Genomic DNA, 21,321 nt, shown 5'->3' on the forward strand with positions numbered 1-21,321 from the left:
CATAAACTTAAAAAAAGCAAAAGCAAAATTAAAAGTATGTTTATATTTAAAATGTTGGAAAATATAAAGTGAAAATAAAAAGGTTAAAATTTAAATCACAAAAGCTTAAATGGAAATGCTCAAACTTAAAGGTTAAATTGTAAAAATTAAATTGAAAATGCCAATGGAAATAAGAAAAGGGCAACATCACAGTGGGCTGGAAATCATTTATTCTGTAGTTTCATTTTACACACACTCCTCTAAAGAGTCAAGCAGAAAGTTTGTGGATTTGCAAAGAAAATTGTGCACACATTTTACTGATTTGTTGATTTCACTTACACACACACAATAAAGTGCAACAAAATCTAAAATGTTCTTGCATTTTTTTTTCAAAAGAAACAGAAATGTTTTGACGGACATATGCGTACAATAGAGAAATATGAATTGGACTAGGGAGTGTGTCACCCATGCTCTTACACCATGGCTTCTCTATTTCTAGTTCTGTAGATCATTATTAGATATCCCACTGCAATGAGGAGGAGGGTGATGAAGAGGAAGAGAATGCCAGTCCAGGGCCCTGATGGCAGGGCCTTCATCAGTCCAAGGCTCTCTGCTTGGACTATATTGCTCTGACTCAGCATGTACCCCAAAGCCCAGCCTACAGATGCTCCTCCTGCCTGCAAAAACACAAGAGGGGACCCACTGAAACCACAGAACAACATGGCCAAGCTTCCTGATTTCAGGAATTTCAGACAGCGCTGCTGATAGGAGTCAGTAGTCACAGACTGAAATCCCAGCAAATGAACAAAATTGTTTAATGTATTTCCTTTACTCCTGACCTTTTTCTGAAAAGAGATGGAAGGAAAGGAATGCTCATTGAAACCGTAGCCCTTTGTTAAGATGACCTGGACAAAATTGGAGACGGCGCAGACATTCTTCATGTATTTCTCTGACTGATTTGTCTTTTCAGTCATCTGTGAGTGGAAAGTAGTGGAAATACAGTGAATTAAATTTTTTATTTTGTTATTCAAATCCCTAATCCTTTTGATCTTGTCTTCCATGATTGTAGAAAAATCAAGTATAGTCAAGAGGACATAACATGAGTAGTGAGAATGAGGGTTTACTGCCCTATTTGGTGATTTTAGACAAACATGAAAATCTGTATTGGGGGCTAGGCTCAGAGAGCTGTGTGCTCAAGAGTACCTCAGAGATGGTCATGTTACAGATGAGACGGATTGCCTCTTCTAGTCGACTGGGTGACGTGATGGGGATGTTAGTGAGGCGGTTGATGTAGCTGTGAGTGAAGAAGAAGGCAGAGAATGCCTGTAGAGAAGAAGGAACACTGAGTCAAACGAGAGTCACATACTGTTGCTGAGCTGGGGAAGGTTAGTTTTCAGACCATCAGCCATGAAAACATATTGCAATAACTGAAAGCTGAGCACCACCTTACTGTTAAGGTTGAAATTAATTTAAATAATTAATCATAAGAAAAACAACTGACAGCTAATACTGACTTGTATGCAAAATACTGCTGAATTAAACATGTAAGATCCCCTTGTGATAGATTTCTGCTTTCCATTCAATTTGTTGCATTTTTGTCTTTTTATCTGGCATTTCTTCAAAATGACTTACCAAGTGCATTCAAATTCAAAAGGAACAAGAGTACAACCCTCCAAAATAAAACTAAGAGATTAAGACATTTGCCTTCTGCATTTCTATGCCAGTTACAGAAGAGTACAGTGGTGTGTCTGCAGGGTATACCAAACTCTGGGCAGGGGGATTTACAGTAGACCTTCCTAACAAGACAAAGGATCTACAGCCATGCTAGCTGCTCTGAAAGGATGTACCTAGGCACAGCGATGCTTCGATCTAAATGCTAACCTCAGCATGCTAACATGCTCACAGTAACGATACAAACATGATATTTTGCTGGTATAATGTGGCTGAGGCTGATGACCATCATTAGATTTGCACGTTTGGTCATAAACCAAACGAGTACAAACAAATACTGTGGCCTGATGATGCTGCTAAACGAAAGGTTTAGGGGTCACCAAAATTATTACAATGCATCCTGAGAAAACCATGAATGTATGTACCAAATGCCATGGAACTACATCCAATAGCGGTTGACATTTCACTTCAGAATGGACCAAAATGGAGGACAGACTGACTGACAGACTGACTTCCCTAGACTAATTCTGCTTGCATTGCTAACAATATCCAGAAATAAATATCGGTTTCCAAATGCTCAGCAGAGCACGGTTGCAGCAATCATGTTGCAATCTTTCCTGAGATCTGTGGCATTTCCTGTGCACAGACCTTTGTTGCCTGACTTTAGCCTATAGGGCAGTGCTTCTTCCCAGGTAACATCACCAAGCCTGGAGAGAAGCACTGTCCTAAAAGATAAATAAAAAGTCCCTTCCATTGCTATGATTCCATTATTTACTTAGGCTTATACAACTTGAATGTCCTCTGAGAGATAATTTGTAGTCCAGGACAAAACATAAAGACACATAAAACACATCAGATACACAAAAGCAAATGATAAGAAATGTAATCACAGTCCAGGTAGGCATTTAACGTGCATGTCAACCAACAATTGTCATATTTCCTGTTAAATAGGTATACACTATGAAATGGAGAATTAGCAGACATTGCAACTCTAACAATATTTAGACCAGCAAAAACATTCATCATGTAAAACGAGTGAAATGCCAAAGAATGCAACAAACGTGAACGTTTTGTCAATGAGTTAAAGTTATTCTTCATTGTTTTCAATTTTTGCCCCATCAGCTATGGGTAGTTGCTGTCTCTTTCTAAAAGGCTTCCTCACCATGAAGCTTCCTCTCACAGTGGGCTGGAAGACTCCATCAAAGGAGCACTCGGAGTAAGAGCAGTTGTCAAAGGAGAACATGTTTTTTATGTCGTCTAGGCATTTCTGGTAATTTCCTGTGCCCACTACTGATATAGACATCTGGCGGTCAAACTGGGCTGGTCTGTACTTTTTAGTACATGGAGAGTCAAACACATCCTCTCCCAGCTTGATAGATGTTTTGAACTGTTGTGGATAGCAGGGATGGTTCAATTCGGGTTTCACAACTTCAGGCTGGAAGAGGCGATAAAGATAAAAAGTAAACATTCTGCTGGTAAATATAAAAGGAAATTGCATCATATGACACCCTTTTATGTACAATTCCAAATAAACTAGTAGAATAGGTAAACATTTAAAATTACATTGGCTGGTGGTATTTATACTACCTATGTGCATATAGGCATATATACAGTAAGCACACATTGTGGATTTTAGTTAAAAGCACACCCTTCACTAAGGGCCCTCTGGTTCAAATATTCTGGTTGGCAAGTGAACTGCAACAAGACAGTAAATTTCTGAAGTGCAGGAGTGCTGTTATTTAGCTGATTTTAACCTCTGACCTCACAGGTGGTCAAGAAGAAAGAGAATCTTTACTTAGTCACTTAGTCACTTAGTCTGTCCACTTTTTTAACAGTACCATGATAAGATGAGCCAGTAGCTTCTTCAGGAACTGGTCTTGGCCATAGCACAGGAAACTCTGAGTGTATATTTTGTAGTTTTTTCCATAAAGCTCCAGCGCCATCACGTTCTGCTTGTCCTCCACCTCTTCCGAGGTCTCAAAAGTAATCTGAGTGGAAGCTCCGCCTAAATCCAAAGCTCCAATTGTCTCTCTGCCTGGATTCAGCCAACGCCCGACAAAACCACACTGAATGACAAGAAAGGACATCCATTTATTTTTTTTACTGATGTAGGACAATACAAATATTCCAACAGTAAATATTTTAGCCAAGCAACCAATGTGAATCTATGGCAATGTCAGTTGGTCATAGTCTGTCACATAGGCTATCCCTTTGGTTCAGAGTAAAACAGCCCTGTTATTTACCAGAGGATCACACCTAATGACGATCTATTGACATTTCAATTAGCACCACCAGCAGGTCAAATGGATTGGCATAAAGTTATGTGCAGTAATTTATGTTTCCCAAACTATGAGTCCAAATAACTTTGGTGATCTGCTGATGCGTCATAGGTTCTGAGCACCTACTATCAAGGGCATCACTTTGGTTTGAAAAGTGGTGGGGATGGCTCAGATTAAGGGCGTGATGATGCATTTGAGTCACAAGACGTGAAGATACACAAGACCAAGACAAGAAGCGTTTTAGCACTATTTTGATGAAATATTGGATGCTGAAATATATGAGCAGGGGGTCCTCCCCCAAAAGATTTTGAGCATTAAACACTTTTCATTTTCTGCTCCAATTTATGGTGGAAATTTGAAGTTGCATTGCATGTTTTCTTATTGTGCAAATAAACCTTTCTAAAAGCATATTAATTTGTTTGTTAACATTTCTGGGTGCAAGCTATTTTTCAGAATATGTTGCCAGGAAGTAGGAAAGTATGTTTCATGTCGGAAAAATGCCAACAGACAATACACTTAACACACATTGATGCACACTTTCCCAATACATTTTGAAAGTGGTATTCAGAGCCAAGTGCATCCCTCAATTCATCACAGTTTACTGCAATTGTGGTGATGTCCCTATAAACTGATTTTAGGATAAACAAATATCAGCAGACATGAAGAATTTTGTGACTTGTTGGATTCAGTGTGTACGCAATAATCTTCATGACGCAGCCTGTCTTGCAGGTCTTTAAAGAAAGGAAGGCTAGTTGCAATATTACTGCTACATTTAGTTTGAAGTTCCTGTGACATGACCCTCCCACTGTTACACAGCATGCCTGCATTTAGAGTGAGCACGAAAAGAGAGAGAGAAGAATGAGAGAAGAGAGAAAGCGCGCATTGGTTATAGCTTCATGGCTTGTCAGTGACTACTGAATTGTCCCTGGCAATTATTTTGATGAAAACATTATAAATATAAATGTTGTCTGTCATTGTCTAGTATTTGCTAAACAAACATGTTAACAGTCTGCCGCAAATTGGGAAGAGAATAACATGACACACCTGACAGCGACACAGAAACCTTTCTATCTGTGACTGAGTTCTGTGTTTGTTAGATGGAATGAACGGGATACTGCCATATCAGCAGAACAATAACACAGGCTAATGCATAGCAGAGTACAGGGCAGGTAGATTTTGTTAAAATATTACGACTTTATTCTGGAAATGTCAGAGAACACAGATATGTGGGAGAGATTCTGAATGTGCAGAAAGTTTTGAACAAATTATCTGAGCATGATTGAGCACATGTTTTTGTGCAAGCCACAGAATGGCCTCAGTAACCAAACATTGTCGAGTATGCTGCCCAATAAACTTTCTCATGTATGCAGTAAGTAAACTCTGGCGGTGACATGGCATTTTAGTGCTCAGTTAGTGCCTAGATGATACTATACTTCAGAAAGTGGTAAGGTGCACAAGGTGCTCACCTCCTGGGCTCAAAGTCAAAGTTAGAGCTTACCTTGACAAAGTTTTCAAGTAAGTAGTTGACTGTGACCCAGCCATATGCCCCCTCCTCCTGTCCGCTAAGGATGGTTGCCTCTTTAAAATCGAAAGGGTAAGACTGAAGTTTGTTTTTCACTTCCTTCAGTACCTGCTGGGACTCTGTGGCATTGACTATGCTAAAGAGTTTTGAGAGGTAAATGGGGAATGAAACAATATTAAATCCTTCCATTATACATTTTAATGCATTCCTACCATGGTAATGGTGGTAATGTTAGTTTAATATCCTGTTTTACTGACTTCAAGAGCCTCATGCCTGCAGTACAACCCAGATAGAGTGGAGTTTGTTGGTGCCTGAATTTGGGTATATCCTTCGCAGCTTGTTCCAGACAGGCCTCCAGACTTTTTGCAGCACCACCAGGAACACCTGCATAGCTGGATATACCTCCACCTTGACAGAAAGAGAAAGTAGTGCTGCTTAAAAAAAGATCAGCCTGACTTTCACAAAAACTGCATTTTCTCTGGTTAGTGTTACTAAGGAAACTCAAAAACAAACCAAGACAAGACGAGGAACAGCTCTTAGTGACTAAGATGGCACACACTGTCTGGCGAAGAAGTAAACTACTTTGGAACAAAGTCCTTGCACAAGACATTGTGGAAGTGAAAGTGAGAGTGTTTTTACCACAGGGCCCGTCTGGGGATAAAAGGTCAGTTCAGCCAAAGGTAAGTTTTGAAAAAGGTAATTATTAGGGATCCAAACAGCGAAGCTGCTGGAGCCCTATTGGTTTTCTTTTGATTCTTCTTCGTCTTCTTCTTTTTCTCCGATTAAGTGTTTGGGCAGCAAAAACTGCTGGACAAAAACTCACCAAAATTGGCACCTAGGTTGCAAATTCCACCCACTACTCAGGCAAATAAAAGGGCCCTCATAGACCTCATGGTGGCACTATAACAATCAACTTTGCGTTTTTGCAATTATCTCGAAAACTGCTTCATTTAGAGTCAAACTTCTTTCATTATTTTAATCTGTGGATTCATCTGCATCTTTGCTCTAAAAATGTCAAATTATACAACTTTTTATCACTTTTCTCTAAAACCTATTTTTGCGAACTCGTCTCAGATGGTTTAGCGAATCGACCAATTTGGCAGGATCATCTACAGACGTCGCTCATCAAAAGTTATCAAAAGAGTTTTAATACGTCAATCTGTTTGTTTTCATAAATTTTTAGTTTTGTGTATTTACGTACAATTTTACATAAATCAAAACTGGCTTAAGCTATTGTCACCAAACTAGACGCATCTGCTCAGATGCTCGGCCCAAACTTCGCTGAGCAGTCCTGGGATATTCTTCCAAAAGGGGGCGCTACAGTTGCAAAAAGTTTATGCCTCATAATTTGGTTTGTACAATCTCGGGTCACTACTCAGTTGATGTATAACATATGGTAATGATTGCGCAAAGTGGGCGTGGCTTATTATAAAAATATACATTTGTAGACATTTCTGATTCCTAACTTCAAAAAATCAAAGATAATCATCCATACGTCCTAGAGAGCTGAAATTTCTTCAGCACATCCACTGACTAACGTTTGCCTCACTGCATCCTATGGCCAATTCAGAAGTCAGTCACTCTATATTTTTCAGAATATGCTAATTCAAATAACATCTATATCTCCACAAGTCTTTCTTCAAACACTACCAAAATCAACACAGACATTCTTTGGATGGATTTAGATCAGTCAAACAGTGAGTCTGCAGTGATTTTCAGTATCTTGCTATAACTTGTACAGTATACACAACATTTTCTTTTTTTTCTCAGTTTTGGATCAAATGCTATCAATATAAGTGACAACACACCCAAAACCAGCAGATGGTTGTGTGATTATTTTCAGAATTTTCTCACTAACATCTTGACTGTCTGTGTTTTAAGTTTGAACTGACAAAACTATCCAGGTCTGGCACATGTGACGTCACCTGTGAGAAGGCGTGCCCAACACTGACCGAAAAACCCTCCTCACCCCAGTAAGTCACCTATTCTGGGGATCCAACCAACGCATTCGCATCTCAGTGCGTCATAACTGGCGCTTTCAGACAGCGTGACAAAGCGTAAGGATTTTACGCTAAAGGTACCCTTAAGCGTCCGTATGAAACGCCCTCGTTTGCTGCCTTGCAGCAACACAAGGGAAGCTAACCCTACCTGTTAGCACAACCGGCGATGTGCGCAGCTGTAGGGTTAGCCGGTCGACATGCATTAAATCAGTGACTTAGGTTTAGGTACTAACATTTCTGATAGTTATGGTAAGGGTAGGTGCTTCGGGGGGCTGTCAACACCTTTATCACGAACGTAGCTACCGCTAGCTAACTAGCACTTCCGGTCTGTACAGGACGCCCCAGAGCGTCCGGAAGCGTCTCACACAGACGCTAAAGGGTAACGTTACCTCAAATCACTTTTTCTGAGAGCTTTTGGTTCAAAGGTTCAAATCCCCGCGTGATCAAGTCAGACTTGCTGACAATGGGGGTGTTCAGGTCATAGTAAGTCAAAGTTCCCTATTTTATTTGGATCCTGTGACACTTTCTTCTTATTTTTCTCAGCTTAAAAGTGTTTGTGCAGCTTAAACTTTAAACATTGGAAACACAAAATGTTGCTAGTGGGTTGAACAAACCACCCAGTAGTCACGTATATATAATGGCACTCTGATCTCAAGGTGATGCTGTAAAAATCAAGTCTGCGTTTCCCTTTATTATCTCAATGACTAAATTCTTTCGCCACTTTAATTTTCAGAGATGGATATATGGGCAGATTAAACCCAAACTATTTACATTGCTAGATACCACAACAGGTAAATTCTATTGTTGTAATTTGGTTATATACACTGGCAGGAGCTCACCTTCTGCATGACACTCGCTGTGCTGGGTAACAATCCCAGTGCCATTTAGCTTGTCAGCTGGCCATTTGTAGATATACATGGAGGTGTGAGATGAGCCTGCGTCCAGAACGATTCCATACTGAAACAAAAACATACAATATGGTGCCAGAACATACTTTAGTAATGCTGCTCAGAATATGAACCACTGGGCTGCCCCAATATATTGCTTTGCCAGGTCAGATCATACTAAACTACTATGACTTATTAAATACCTCAGTGCGCCTCTGATAATACAGGTTCACTGTATAAAATGGTGAATAATGTTAATTTTCTGTGTGTATTTTATTTACTAAGGTATTTGTATTAGCAGTTGTAACCACTCTGTGCTCCAGCTTGTTTAGGCTTGCTCTGTTTAATTAGCACTTTTAACTGGGGCACTGACACAATGTGGCTACAGCAAAGACCTCCTTTGAATTGCCAATGAATTTTCTTTGGTGTTTCTTTGGTAACATTTTGAGTTATATTATTATGTATTATGTATTCAAGTGTCTTACTCATGCAGCAATGGTGACTTTGTCTTTCTTTGTGTGATCTTTTGCAAGAACAACTTCAAAGCATCACATTCTATTCAAGTATAATTCAGTAGGCAGATGGGGGTGGCAGGATATGCCAGAATGAGATCAATGTATACAATGATATGACATTTTGTAGTGTCTGGGAGCAAAACAAAAGGAAGAGAACATGAATAGAAAGAATATCAAATAAACACCAAACCACTTATTTTATATCACACTCTTTGTTTCTTTGTGTTGTATCTTCTCAGAGGTGCTCTGCATCACTTCCTTCTGCAAAACACCTTTTAACTTTTGAGGTTGGCAACTGCTGGTCAGGAAATGCATGAAAACCTGCATGTTTCATTTTTAACATTTAGCTGACATGCAGACTTATGGCTCATGACATGAGGCTCAAAACTGTAACCATTTTATTTGTTGGGAAATCTGAGAGATTTTTCAGCAAGATTAACAACTGGAATGCTTATATTTGGTCTGAGCAAATATGCTTCTTGTAAGTTACTATGTTTTAATTCGTGGGTAGTGACATTTAATGTGTAACAAACAGCTGGTGTATCCGTTGTGTTTTAACTTATCACTTAGAGATTACATAAAAAATATTGGGGTAGTGAATGGTAGCTGAACCTTATGTTTCATAAGGCCCTCCCATGGGGTAATACATTTTTACTTTGAACCCAGTGCAAAGTGCAACACAACCCCCACAAAATGTTAAAATATTATAGAAATATGAAAATGGAATGCCTTTTTAAATTGTAGACTCCAATTATTAACTTCTAATGTGCAGAAGCACATGTTGAAAACCTGATATGTGTTTTTCTACCCTATCTATGTAACTATCAAAATGAAAAAAACTCTCCCAAGCCCGCCAAGATAGTCAGACTGCGGTACCTTCATCCAAAGAAAAAAGACAAAACCCTTCCCCATTCCTATAACCCCCCTCAGTCCCTAATACAGTGGACAAACTCAAAAGCATACCAAAAAAAACTTGGCATGCATGAATATATTATTAATAAAACATATCAGTAACATTCAATTAAACATTCAGTTAAAAAAACAATACAATTATTTCCGGTGCTTACAAAAACCCTTTGAAGCGCCAAATATGAGATAAGGCACATAATTATTTTCATTACCATGTTTTCAGGAGGCATCTCAATCTCTTTAGTCGGAAGGACCACCAGCAGGATCCCGACTATTGCCAAGATCAGCAGCACAACCGCAGGGATGGTTAGGGCGTACCGGAGACCCATAATGGTTCTGCACGTTCAGTGCGGCGGGCAGCGCTGCGTAAAAGTGCTTGAGCACATAATGCCTAGTAAGGAAACACACACATACATAAAGGGCGTGCATCAAACAGTCGGCTCTGGGTTTGGTCTGAGGTTTTGAAGTATCGTTTGCATGGTAAAATGTCTCGCTTCCTCTAATCTCTGGCCCGCTTCATTCATGAAAGGCCGAGTCAGCAGACAAGTAAGTTTCTTCTAAGAAATTAATCATCAGGAGTTTTACTGTTGCCTACATACATACCATGAATGTATTAGAATACAGGATAACCTACGTGGTGTGTTGTGACTGTGTGCAAATACAGAGCTCTGTATGCATTATAAATGTAGCCTAAAGAAGGCTTGATAGCCTTGATGAATTTTGCATCATCACTAAATTACTGTTGGAATGACCAAAAAAACCCCAAACAAAACATGTTTTTATCAATAACATGCCCCACATTAATGAAAATTATGAATACAAACATTTTACAAATTGGTCACATGTAACACACCTATTGTGTTTGCTAATGTGTGATTAATTTATTTTACATGAACATTTGAATAAATGAATAAAACATTTACAGTTTAACTGTTTATAAATATTGCTATGTAAACACATTTTATTTATTTAAAATAGATTCCATATTATGTGACCCGGTGACTCCACACCTGTGCCAATTGTGTTACTATAGTTCTTCTCTTTTAAATTGATAGTTTTATGGAAGCTTCAGCATTCATTTTTAATAGCTTCCATGTCATGTGACCTAGGGACTCAAAACAAATACCTAATTGTATTACTACATGGGACAAAGGAGGCACACTTCATATCAGATATCATATTGTATTCCTGTAATTAAAATGAAGAGGAGTAAGATATACATGAAATGCAACACAACGTTAACAGATAAGAGATGGGACATTTACTCTTAAACATGGACTCCAGGATCCTGAAATCTGAGGGTAGTGGAAACTGCAGCAGATCACCTTGATGGAGCTGCCAGGCATACAGTGTGTGTGTGTGTATGTGTATATGTGTATATATATATATATATATATATATATGTATAAATAAAAATAAATATATATATAATATATATATAAATAAAAGTAAGTATATATATAAACACGCGCACGCACACACACACACCTGCCCATAAACTCTCTACCTACAGTTTATCCATTTTAGTTATATTGTACACCTACCGACAGGTGTACCGATGTACAGTATGTCTAAAATGATTGTTTTTGATGATGTAATTCCCCAGTTCTGCATATTGTTTGACTGTTGTTGGAGAGAGGCTGAGAATTATGCTTGCTTTTATGAATAGAACTTGGGAACCTGGGAAATGCTATAGGGTCTGCATTTGTATTGCATCTTTGTAGTCTTTGCGACCACTCGACACACTTTACATCACATTCACCCCATTCACACACTTTCACGCTGACAGCAGAGGCTAAGGTGCCAACTGCACAGCACAAATAACATTCATACACATTCACACACTGATGGAACAGTGATCAGGAGCAATTTGGGGTTCAGTGTCTTGCCCAAGGACACTTCTACCCAAATCCAACATACATTTTTATATTGTAACAAACATAGCAAGGAACATTTGAGAAGAAGGCAAGTTGTCAAAGTGACCATAGCAAACTGAACAACATGTTTTTACATTTATATATATATATATATATATATATATATATTTCTAAGTATATACTGTATATACATTATGTGTGTGTGTGTGTGTGTATGTGTTTATATATATACTTACTTTTATATACATGCACACACACTGGCTGGCAGCTCCATCCTGGTGATCTGCTGCAGTTTCCACTACCCTTATGGTTCAGGATACTCAGATTTCAGGATCCCGGAGTCCATGTTTAAGAGTAAATGTCCCATCTCTTATCTGTTAATGTTGTGTTGCATTTCATGTATATCTTACTCCTCTTCATTTTAGTTACAGGAATACAATATGATATCTGATATGAAGAGGTGTGCCTCCTTTTTTTTTAATTTTTAAAATTTTTAATTTTTTTTAATTTTATTTATATAGCACCAAATCACAACAACAGTTATCTCACAGCGCTTTCCATAAAAGAGTAGGTCTAGACTGTACTCTATGATGTTATTTACAGATTCCCACCAAGAGCAAGCACTAGGCGACAGAGGCAAGGAAAAACTTTTAAGAGGCAGAAATCTGGAGCAGAACCATGGCTCAGGGTGGGCGGCCATCTGCCTCGATCGGTTGGGGGTGAAGGAGAGACAGAGAAAGAGAGAGAGGAAGAGGGAGGGACAGAGAGGAAGAGAGAGAGAGAGAGAGAGAGAGAGAGAGGAAGAGGGAGGGAGGGACAGAGAGTAAGAGAGAGAGAGAGAGAGAGAGAGGGAGGCAGCCTACACAATATACACACAGAGGTACAGACAGTAAAGGTGATGTTGCTATAGACTAAATGAAAAATGGTATAGATATGTATAGTAGTGTTAATGATAATAATTGTAATGTTAATGATTATAACAACAATAATAACAATAGGACTAGTAACAATAATTGTAGCAGAGGGTGTTGAGCAGGAACACAGGGGCAGCAGGTGACTACTGTCCCGTGTAGTAATACAATTAGGTATTTGTTTTGAGTCCCTAGGTCACATGACATGGAAGCTATTAAAAATGAATGCTGAAGCTTCCATAAAACTATCAATTTAAAACAGAAGAAGAACTATACTAACATAATTGGCACAGGTGTGGAGTCACCAGGTCACATAATTTGGAATCTATTTTAAATTTTTGAGAAGCAGTAAAATAGTTTGTTTATTGTCAGGAGAATTATGAAAAAGACACAAATAAAACTAAACAGAAATCCTGAGGAGCAGTAGGTGGCGATAATGCACCTGAACTTAAATGACAGTCTCACAGAATTTGCAAAGAAGAAGAGGTAGAAGTCATTTTTGAAAAACAGAGCACATGGGAAAGGAGTTTGTTTAATCTCCAAAAAAGGCCAGAAAGAGAAAAGTATAGAACTCTGGCAAAAAGCTTGAGGTAAAGATTTTATCATCAGGTTTTTCATCTTTCAGGGTTTCCATTGTCATGTTGTATGTATATCACAAATTAAATGCTGTTTATTCTCAGTTCTAGTATTGGGTTAACCAGTCTCCATCATAACCACAATGTCATACTATTTTAGACTTTTTGTTTCTAAATATAGCAGCCATTACTGCAATAGTACAGTGTAAGCTGTATATGATTTCACTGTGGTTGAATTAACAAAAGCCGATTGTAGATGCACTGTAGCTTTTTAGATCTGTTTTGCGTATGTTATTATTTATATTTTCAAAATTAGGTTAATTACTTTTGGGATATGTTTATATTTAGGAAGAAAAGTCAGAGAGAGATGGAGGCTTGAGGAGACCCAACAACAACAACAGGTGAAGAAGATCGGGACAGTACACAGGATGAGTAAGTGTAACACACAGCCGCAGCCTGACACACACAGTGTAGAAGAGACAAAAAAAGTCCCAAAAACATTACATATATAATATATACAGTATATATATGGAGAACAAGTCTGAGCCAACTCAAAGCCAATTGCACAAGTCACCATCAGGTGTGGCATATTCCAAGGTGATAGGCACTATCCCCGCTGCTGTTCTGCTTAAGCCTGAACCCCCACAGCCAGATCATCACAAAGACTGGCTACGGATACCTGTTCCGACGTGGAACAACCATCAGTCACCTCCTCTATGTGAATGACATCAAGTTGTATGCCAGGAATTGACTCACTAATCCACACTACCAAGATGTGCAGCAGTGACACTGGAATGTCATACGGACTGGGCAAGTGTGGCCGGATTGTATCAAAAAGAGGGATAATGATCAGAACGGGGGGAACATTGCACATGTTCAGGACAGCTACACATATCTCGGGATCCCGCAGGTTAATGGAAACCATGAGGAGGCAGCAAAGAAGTCCGCCATAGCAAAGTACCTACACAGAGTAATGCAGGTCCTGAAAAGTCAGCTGAATGGGAATAAAAAAATCCGAGCCACTAACACATGCGCTGTGCCAGTCATCAGATACCCTACTGGTATAATAAACAGGCCACAGGAGGACATAGAGGCGACTGACATCATGACAAGAAAGCTCCTCACAATGCATGGAGGGTTTCACCCCAAATCCAGCAAGGGCTAAGTGAATACCTCAAGCAGCAGAATCCCAAGGGTGAGGACAAGGAGGAGGAAGAAGACCCTTCATGGAGAGACAAGCCGCTGCACGGCATGTACCACAGACAAATAGAAGAAATGGGGGATATCAAGAAATCCTACCAGTGGCTGGAAAGGCTGGACTAAAGGACAGCACAGAAGCACTAATCAGTAGTATGAGTATGGGCTGGAAGTCCCAAGGTCAAAATGGAAGACACCTCCTAAGGTAGTTGGGAATGACCGAACTAAGATCCTGTGGGACTTCAAGATCCAGACTGACAAACTGGTGATGGCTAACCAACCAGACATCGTGTTGATCGACAAACAGCAGAAGAAGGCAGCAGTGACAGATGTAGCAATCCCAAGCAGCAACATCAAGAAGAAGGAACACGAGAAGCTCAAAAAATGCCAAGGGCTGAAAGAGGAGCTAGAAAATATGTTGAGAGTAAATTAAAATACATATTTTAACCTCTCTGTTGAGGACTATGGGACTATTTAAAACCCAGGAATGTGGGAAATAATTTTCTTGCTATTTTATTTCATGTTCTAAAATGTTTTTAATCAATAGTCAGTATGTGTTCATTTATTGTAGAATCATTATGTGTTCATTTTAATCAAAAAAGCATTGCAATTATTATCAGAGAACAACACACTAACGTTGGCATTCATCCAAGGTCACTCCAGAGCCTGGGAAATGTGGTGATAATCTCTTTCTCTCTCATAAACGACGACACAAACATGAACTGTATCTATTTGCCCAGATCCTCCCATTCTAAAGAAACCTACTGAAACAAAGAAAAGGTTACTGTGAGTCAGGAAAGTGTAATGGCATACAGTTTCTTTGGTGGGGTTATTGGAGACATGTTTTAATATGTTGTGCATTTCTCCGTGGGGCACCGGTGCACCAGGTATCATTACATAAGTATAGCGTTTGAGATTTTGATGAATATATGCCATTACCAAAGCGTTGTCTGTGGATCAGGAAGTAGAGTAGATAATCTAATCAGAAGGTCGGTGGTTCCATCCCCGGGTCCTCCAGCTTAGGCCTACATGCTGAAGTCTCTTTGATAACTTTGATTGGTTGGAAGACCATTAGTCCATTTACCACTTCCCATAGATAGCCATGCAAAAACTATTGTAAACTACAGTTGGAACAGATACACGAGTAGTTGGAAATGAGGGAAAGGATGGAATTAGTATGAATGGGGTTTAAACTCCATTTACCATGGAATATGGCTGTCAATAAGCAGTATGCTGCTGTTTTACTAAAGTGCCATGTTTTAATATGTCATGCACATTGTCATGGCGAACTTGTGTACCAAGTTAGATTTTATTAAAGACATAGAATTACAGAAAAATCATGTTTTGCTTAACTTTATGGTAAATGGTCTTTCCAACCACTCAAAGCGCTTTATACTACATGTCACATTTACCCCATTCACACATTCATACCCTGACAGCAGTGCTTACCATGCAAGGTGTCAAGTGCACATCAGAAACATAAACTAACAAGGACATTTTGACATGTACCAAGACTAATGAGGCCTGCACCTCTTGTTTGTAAATCAGCCGTGCTATGCACTCAGCCAAAAAAGAGACAGCGGGAGAGATTTTAAGTTAATGTGACACAAATAGCCGTTATGGTCTCAAATGGTGGGCTGAAATTGTTTTATGTACTTGTTAGTGACATGTCAGGTTTAAATGTGTTTTGCAATGGTTTTAAGCTGTATTTCAGAAAGTGCAGTTACTCAGTTAAAACACAAGAGAGCACTAGTTGCAGTTGGTCTGCATAATGCTAAAATGTCAGTTGAAGGTGTGTGTGTGTAGTGTGTGTGTGTGTGTGTGTGTGTGTTAGTATGTGTCTATAAAAGCTGAATCAAACTCACAATGTATGAAAGATGTGGAACACTTCTACATGTCTGTGTTTTCACAGACACAGTTTTCTTAAGGAAAAGATTTACAGCTAAAGGGGTTCAAACTTGGCTGAATGGAAAGCATTAACAGTTAAAAAGGAGGGACGTCTTAAAAACAATCAGACATTGCTACAGGTGCACTCAACCATCCAGCCAACCATGTGTTATTGTATGTGGGATCTGAAATAATTTGTTTCTGAAATTCATAGAGGCAGGGTTGAAATTATTTCTAATGTTGACTTCAGAAGTAGTAGTAGTTGTAGGAGTAGTAGTAGTAGACCTAGTAACACTACTAGTAGTAGTAGTATAAGAAGAAGTAGAAGTAGTAGTAGGAATAGCAATTGTAACAATAATGAAATATTTGCCAATATGAAAAAAAGTCTTGGTGGAGATTTATAATGTATTGGTGGTCACTAATTTCTGAGACCTTAACTGAGGCCTTAACTCTTTACCTCCACAAGAGGGTGCTATAATGTAATTTCTGTAAGGCAGTTTCAAAAGGACAGAATTGGTCTCACAGATGTCAGTTTTTGCGGCTTGCTGTAATGTAACCACATAAAGGTGTAACAGAATGTCACACCTGTTCCTTTATTTAACATGCTGGAAGAAGAAAACGAATGGAAACGGTAAAATTATACAAAAACTGTAATCAAAAGGCATGTCATCACCATTTGTAGTAAATATGCTGTTTTAGTGACCTTTTTGCTGAAACAAATAGACACCTTAAAGCCAATGCTCGACATCCTATACATTAGACACATTATTACCCAACATACAATAAATATTTGATCAAATGTAGATGTGTGCAGTCATATAATAGGGCATAAAACTTAAAGCTTAATAAACTCTGACCATGATCTTGAAGGTCATATAAGTCCAAAATTAATATATAGCACAATGCAATACTAGTAATATGCATTTTATGACCACTTTAAATACCCTTTCCTCAGCAGGCCTAACCTAATATTAGTATAACTAGTATTTATTTTTGACCAAACCTGTACCGAACTGTAGATGACACTGCAGCTTGTAGTGGACAGTATTGTACACTGTGGTTGGTAGGTTTTGGGGGGTGGGCATGATTGCCTGAACAGAACTTGGGGGGTGACACAAATGGTGGTGAGGTGAAGAGGTCGGCAACATAATTCTGAAATGCACAGATAAATCAGAAGTGTCCAGGCCCAGTGGTCCAACCAGCCACCTGATGTTTCTTCTCTAAACACTCGCTCCTCCCCCCAAGAGCTGCTACACTGTAAAAAAAAGTCCACCTCAACATGTAATTTATTTTTTGTTAAAACAATGGTTTGCAATAGTACTCTTGCAAATGAAAAACACCCCCTTGCTCAAGTCAGTATACTCAGGGTTTGCTGCTACAGCCATACATGGTCCTGTATGACCTATATCTTATGGTGATTAATGTTAGCTGATTTTGCATGCTTTAGATATTGAAATTGCTTGTATCACTGACGTTACTGAGTCAGTTCTCTGACTACCCTTCTCTACTTGTACTGTTTCAGTATGTTTTATCATTAACTGTTACCCTGCAATTAAAATTTGGAGCTACAGTGGCTGCTATCTTGCTAAGTCTGGCTATAAAACATGAACTAAAATCACATATATACTATATTGCCAAAGCTTTTAGGAAAATCCTCTGAATCAGAATTCATGTGTTCCAATCACTTCAATCAATTTTATACAGGTGTATAAAATCAAGCACCTAGGCATGCAGACTGTTTCTACGAACATTTGTGAAAGAATGGGCCGCTTTCAGGAGCTCAGTGAATTCAAGCGTGTTACCGTGACAGGTTGCCACTTGTGCAATAAGTCCACTTGTGAAATTTCCTCACTACCAAATATTCCACGGTCCACTGTTAGTGGTGTTTATAACAAATTGGAAGTGATTGGGAACAACAGAAACTCAGCCACGAAGTGGTAGGCCACATAAAATCACAGAGGGTCAGCGCATGCTGAGGTGCACAGTGCGCAGAAGTCGCAAACTTTCTGCAGAGTCAATAGCTACAGACCTCCAAACGTCGTGTGGCCTTCAGATTAGCTCGAGAACAGTGCGTAGAGAGCTTCATGGAATGGGTTTCCATGGCTGAGCAGCTGCATCCAAGCCTTACATCACCAAGTGCAATGCAAAATGATGGATGCAGTGGTGTAAAGCACAACTAGACACTAGAGCAGTGGAGACGTGTTCTCTGGAGGGAAGAATCACACTTCTCTGTCTGGCAATCCGATGGACGAGTCTGAGTTTGGCGGTTGCCAGGAAAACGGTACTTGCCTGACCGCATTGTGCCAAGTGTAAAGTTTGGTGGAGGGGGGATTATGGTGTGGGGTTGTTTTTCAGGGGTTAGGTTTGGCCCCTAAGTTCCAGTGAAAAGAACTGTTAATGCTTCAGCATACCAAGACATTTTGGACAATTTCATGCTCCCAACTTTGTGGAAACAGTTTGGGGATGGCCCCTTCCTGTTCCAACATGACTGCACACCAGTGCACAAAGCAAGGTCCATAAAGACATGGGTGAGCGAGTTTGGTGTAGAGAACTTGACTGGCCTGCACAAAGTCCTGACCCCTACCCAAAAGAACCCCTTTGGGATGAATTAGAGCGGAGACTGCGAGCCAGGCCTTCTCGTCGTACATCTGTGCCTGATCACAAATGCGCTTCTAGGTGAATGGTCAAAAATTCTCATGAACACACTCCTAATCCTTGTGGACAGCCTTCCCAGAAGACTTGAAACTGTTGTAGCTGCAAAGGGTGGGCCAACTCCATATTAAACCCTACGGATTATGAATAGGATGTCATTAACCTTCATGTGCTTGTAAAGGCAGGTAACCCAAAACTTTTGGCATTATAGTGTCTATTGAAGTGACTAAAACACTTGTTTCATGTGATGCTGTTTTCAACATTGGTTGACCTATGCACAACAAACTGTAGAGTGGGACTCAACCAGGATGGTTCATGGCAATGTGTGTCAGTCAGTTTGATACACCACCTTGGCCCAGACTGAAATGTCTCAACAACTTTGTCCAGCTATTTATGGTCCCCTGAGGGTGAATCCTTCTGACTTTTCCTTTAGCACCATCATGAGATTGGCATTTATAGTTGTGAAATATCTCACTTGTCAGATGGATTAACATGCAATTTGGTGTACTCATTTATGGTCTTGTGAACTTTTGTGATCCCCTGACTTTTCATCTAGCACCATCATCAGGGCAATATTTCAGTTTGTTTAAACTAACAGTTTGCCTTACAATGAGCATTACAGCCTCACAGAGCTGCTAGCATGGCTTTAAACTCTTAGCAATGTTTGAGATCAGACTCTTAACTCTTAAACAAAAGGTGTGCAACCAAAATAGTATTGTTGCAAGCAATACAATAACTGATTTGACTTTGACTATGTATTGAATTGACTCATTATCTTATTTTGATAGCACCTCAATGGTGGTCTACAGCAGCGATGTTTTTTTAAAGCCATGTCAATAATGAGTGGCTTTTCATGGCTGCAATTAACTTCTCATTAATGCACTTAATGTGAAATCAAATCAGAAGGTAAACACAGAAATTTGATTGACTCTTAACAGCTGAAACAAAAAATTAGCCAGAGCCAACATTCTCTTGAAGATGAAGGATCGATAGAGTTTCCACAGTCGATCACCTCTGTAAGCTAACAATTGACTTCAGGTCACATGTTAATTGTGTTGTTCAAGGTGTGAATTGATGATTAAATGTGATCAATTGACATCCATTTAGCATTCTATCTGATCAGTTTACATCCATTTAGCCAAGCTTTCAATACATTTAAACCTTAATCGGAGCATACATCAGGTAGATCAAAAGCTTGGCTTAATGGATGGAAATTGTGTGAAACCAAATGTGAATTGGACTTTGTATATATGACTCAGTCCATCTCGCCCACTGGGCATTATTGACTTTTTCAAAGTAGTCCATTCTGACTGAAAAGACAGAATTAAGTCAGAATCACCATTTTTTGCAGTGTACCACAGGACCTAAGAACTTCCACAGGCTACCCCTGCATACTGGAGAGCCAGGGCACACAGAGGGCATTCACACCTTGTTAAGTTTTACAACTGGTGCATTTGTCGGCCCCATGCTTCTATTGCTCCTGTGACTCAGTCCCTGCTTTGAAGTGACCTTCTCTGTCGACTGAGGTGGTAGAGAAGTTTAGGGTTTTCTCTGGTGAATGTGAATACAGCACACCTTGGGGCGCATATGGCCTGCCGGAAAACACAGTGTAAACCTGGATGACAATTAACAATTAAGGGTTAATGTGACATTAATTTAATTACAGACAACTAATAGGGGTAGTTATTAGTAAGGAGTTTATCCTGGTACTGCAAATGAAAGGATAATTCCAGTTTGGGTCATAATGTTTTAGCCAATATAGTAATATACATAATAAAAATGCTGTACTCTCTGGAGTAATAGCTGAGATCTGAAACATGATGACATCACTACAACAAAGTCAGATGGGGAAAGAAACATGAGCAGTCAGACAATTATCAGGGTTATAAATCCACCAGTTTACTGTATCTGAAGCAGTGGTTCCCAAACGTTTTGAAATCATGGCACCAATTCATAGGCATCGAAGGAATTTATTTTGGTGACTGTCGCTGATGTGACTTAAAGACAACAAAGTATGATAATTGTTTGAATGTATTTCCTTCATTTTCTCAAGAAGTAAAATATGCTTACAGTTTAGTGGTGCAAGCACAAGACATTTTAATGGGACCTGGACGTACACACACATGCTCTATTATGTGGGATGAGATCAAAGAAAATATAATATGATTCTATTGTCAGGATATTCCTTGTCTTGTTTTTCACGTGTTCCAAAGATAATAAAGCCAGCTCACACAGATGTGATGTGACACCAAATATAAGCTTAGATGATGATGGAGATACCCACATGCAGCCAAAATCTCTGTAAAGCTGCAAGCTAAACATGCTTCTACGGCCTGCATGTAGGCAAACGTGCACAGAGCTTGTTTGGAGATAATTGGATGGCTGTTTCTTTTCTACTTGTACACAAAGAATCACGTGCATTTTTTTGTCTCTGCTCCATTTTGAACCTACTACACAACA

At 39.3% G+C, this 21,321-nt stretch overlaps 2 protein-coding genes across 9 annotated transcripts in view; one reads left to right on the forward strand and one right to left on the reverse strand.

Moving 5' to 3' along the window:
* Positions 1 to 192: 192 nt before the first annotated feature.
* Positions 193 to 14,465, reverse strand: LOC123960162 (ectonucleoside triphosphate diphosphohydrolase 2-like). Of its 3 annotated transcripts, none has more exons than XM_046034745.1 (10): positions 14,425 to 14,465; positions 9,975 to 10,153; positions 8,291 to 8,408; positions 5,709 to 5,859; positions 5,428 to 5,587; positions 3,489 to 3,716; positions 2,813 to 3,085; positions 1,183 to 1,302; positions 819 to 953; positions 193 to 656 (listed from the first exon to the last, which is right to left on the reverse strand). In XM_046034745.1, the coding sequence occupies exons 2-10, from the start codon at positions 10,089 to 10,091 to the stop codon at positions 453 to 455; spliced, it is 1,506 nt and encodes a 501-aa protein (XP_045890701.1). In that variant the 5' UTR covers positions 10,092 to 10,153; positions 14,425 to 14,465; the 3' UTR covers positions 193 to 452. The 3 variants fall into 3 exon arrangements, with proteins under 3 accessions (XP_045890701.1, XP_045890700.1, XP_045890702.1); XM_046034744.1 differs by lacking the exon at positions 14,425 to 14,465 and adding an exon at positions 14,299 to 14,423; XM_046034746.1 differs by lacking the exons at positions 2,813 to 3,085; positions 14,425 to 14,465 and adding an exon at positions 14,299 to 14,423.
* The window catches only part of fgf17 (fibroblast growth factor 17), a 37,784-nt gene continuing 23,831 nt past the window's right edge, over positions 7,369 to 21,321 (forward strand). The window contains exons 1-3 of one of the 6 annotated variants that reach the window (XM_046034750.1): positions 7,369 to 7,424; positions 9,986 to 10,156; positions 13,474 to 13,557. The gene's annotated coding sequence lies outside the window, so the exon portion shown is untranslated. The other 5 variants (XM_046034751.1, XM_046034749.1, XM_046034752.1 and 2 more) reach the window with 5 other exon arrangements.

This window comes from Micropterus dolomieu, linkage group LG21 (genome assembly GCF_021292245.1).
Source record: "Micropterus dolomieu isolate WLL.071019.BEF.003 ecotype Adirondacks linkage group LG21, ASM2129224v1, whole genome shotgun sequence".
Taxonomy (NCBI): Eukaryota; Metazoa; Chordata; class Actinopteri; order Centrarchiformes; family Centrarchidae; genus Micropterus; species Micropterus dolomieu.

What these genes read in the sequence shown, in the direction of transcription:
- LOC123960162 (XM_046034745.1), bottom strand. Translation starts at nt 10,091, where the DNA reads ATGGGTCTCCGGTACGCCCTAACCATCCCTGCGGTTGTGCTGCTGATC. An exon ending in AGATGCCTCCTGAAAACATG is followed by an intron (nt 8,409 to 9,974) that starts GTAATGAAAATA and finishes TTTTTGTTTCAG; the next exon opens with TATGGAATCGTTCTGGACGC. An exon ending in CAGCGAGTGTCATGCAGAAG is followed by an intron (nt 5,860 to 8,290) that starts GTGAGCTCCTGC and finishes CTTTCTGTCAAG; the next exon opens with GTGGAGGTATATCCAGCTAT.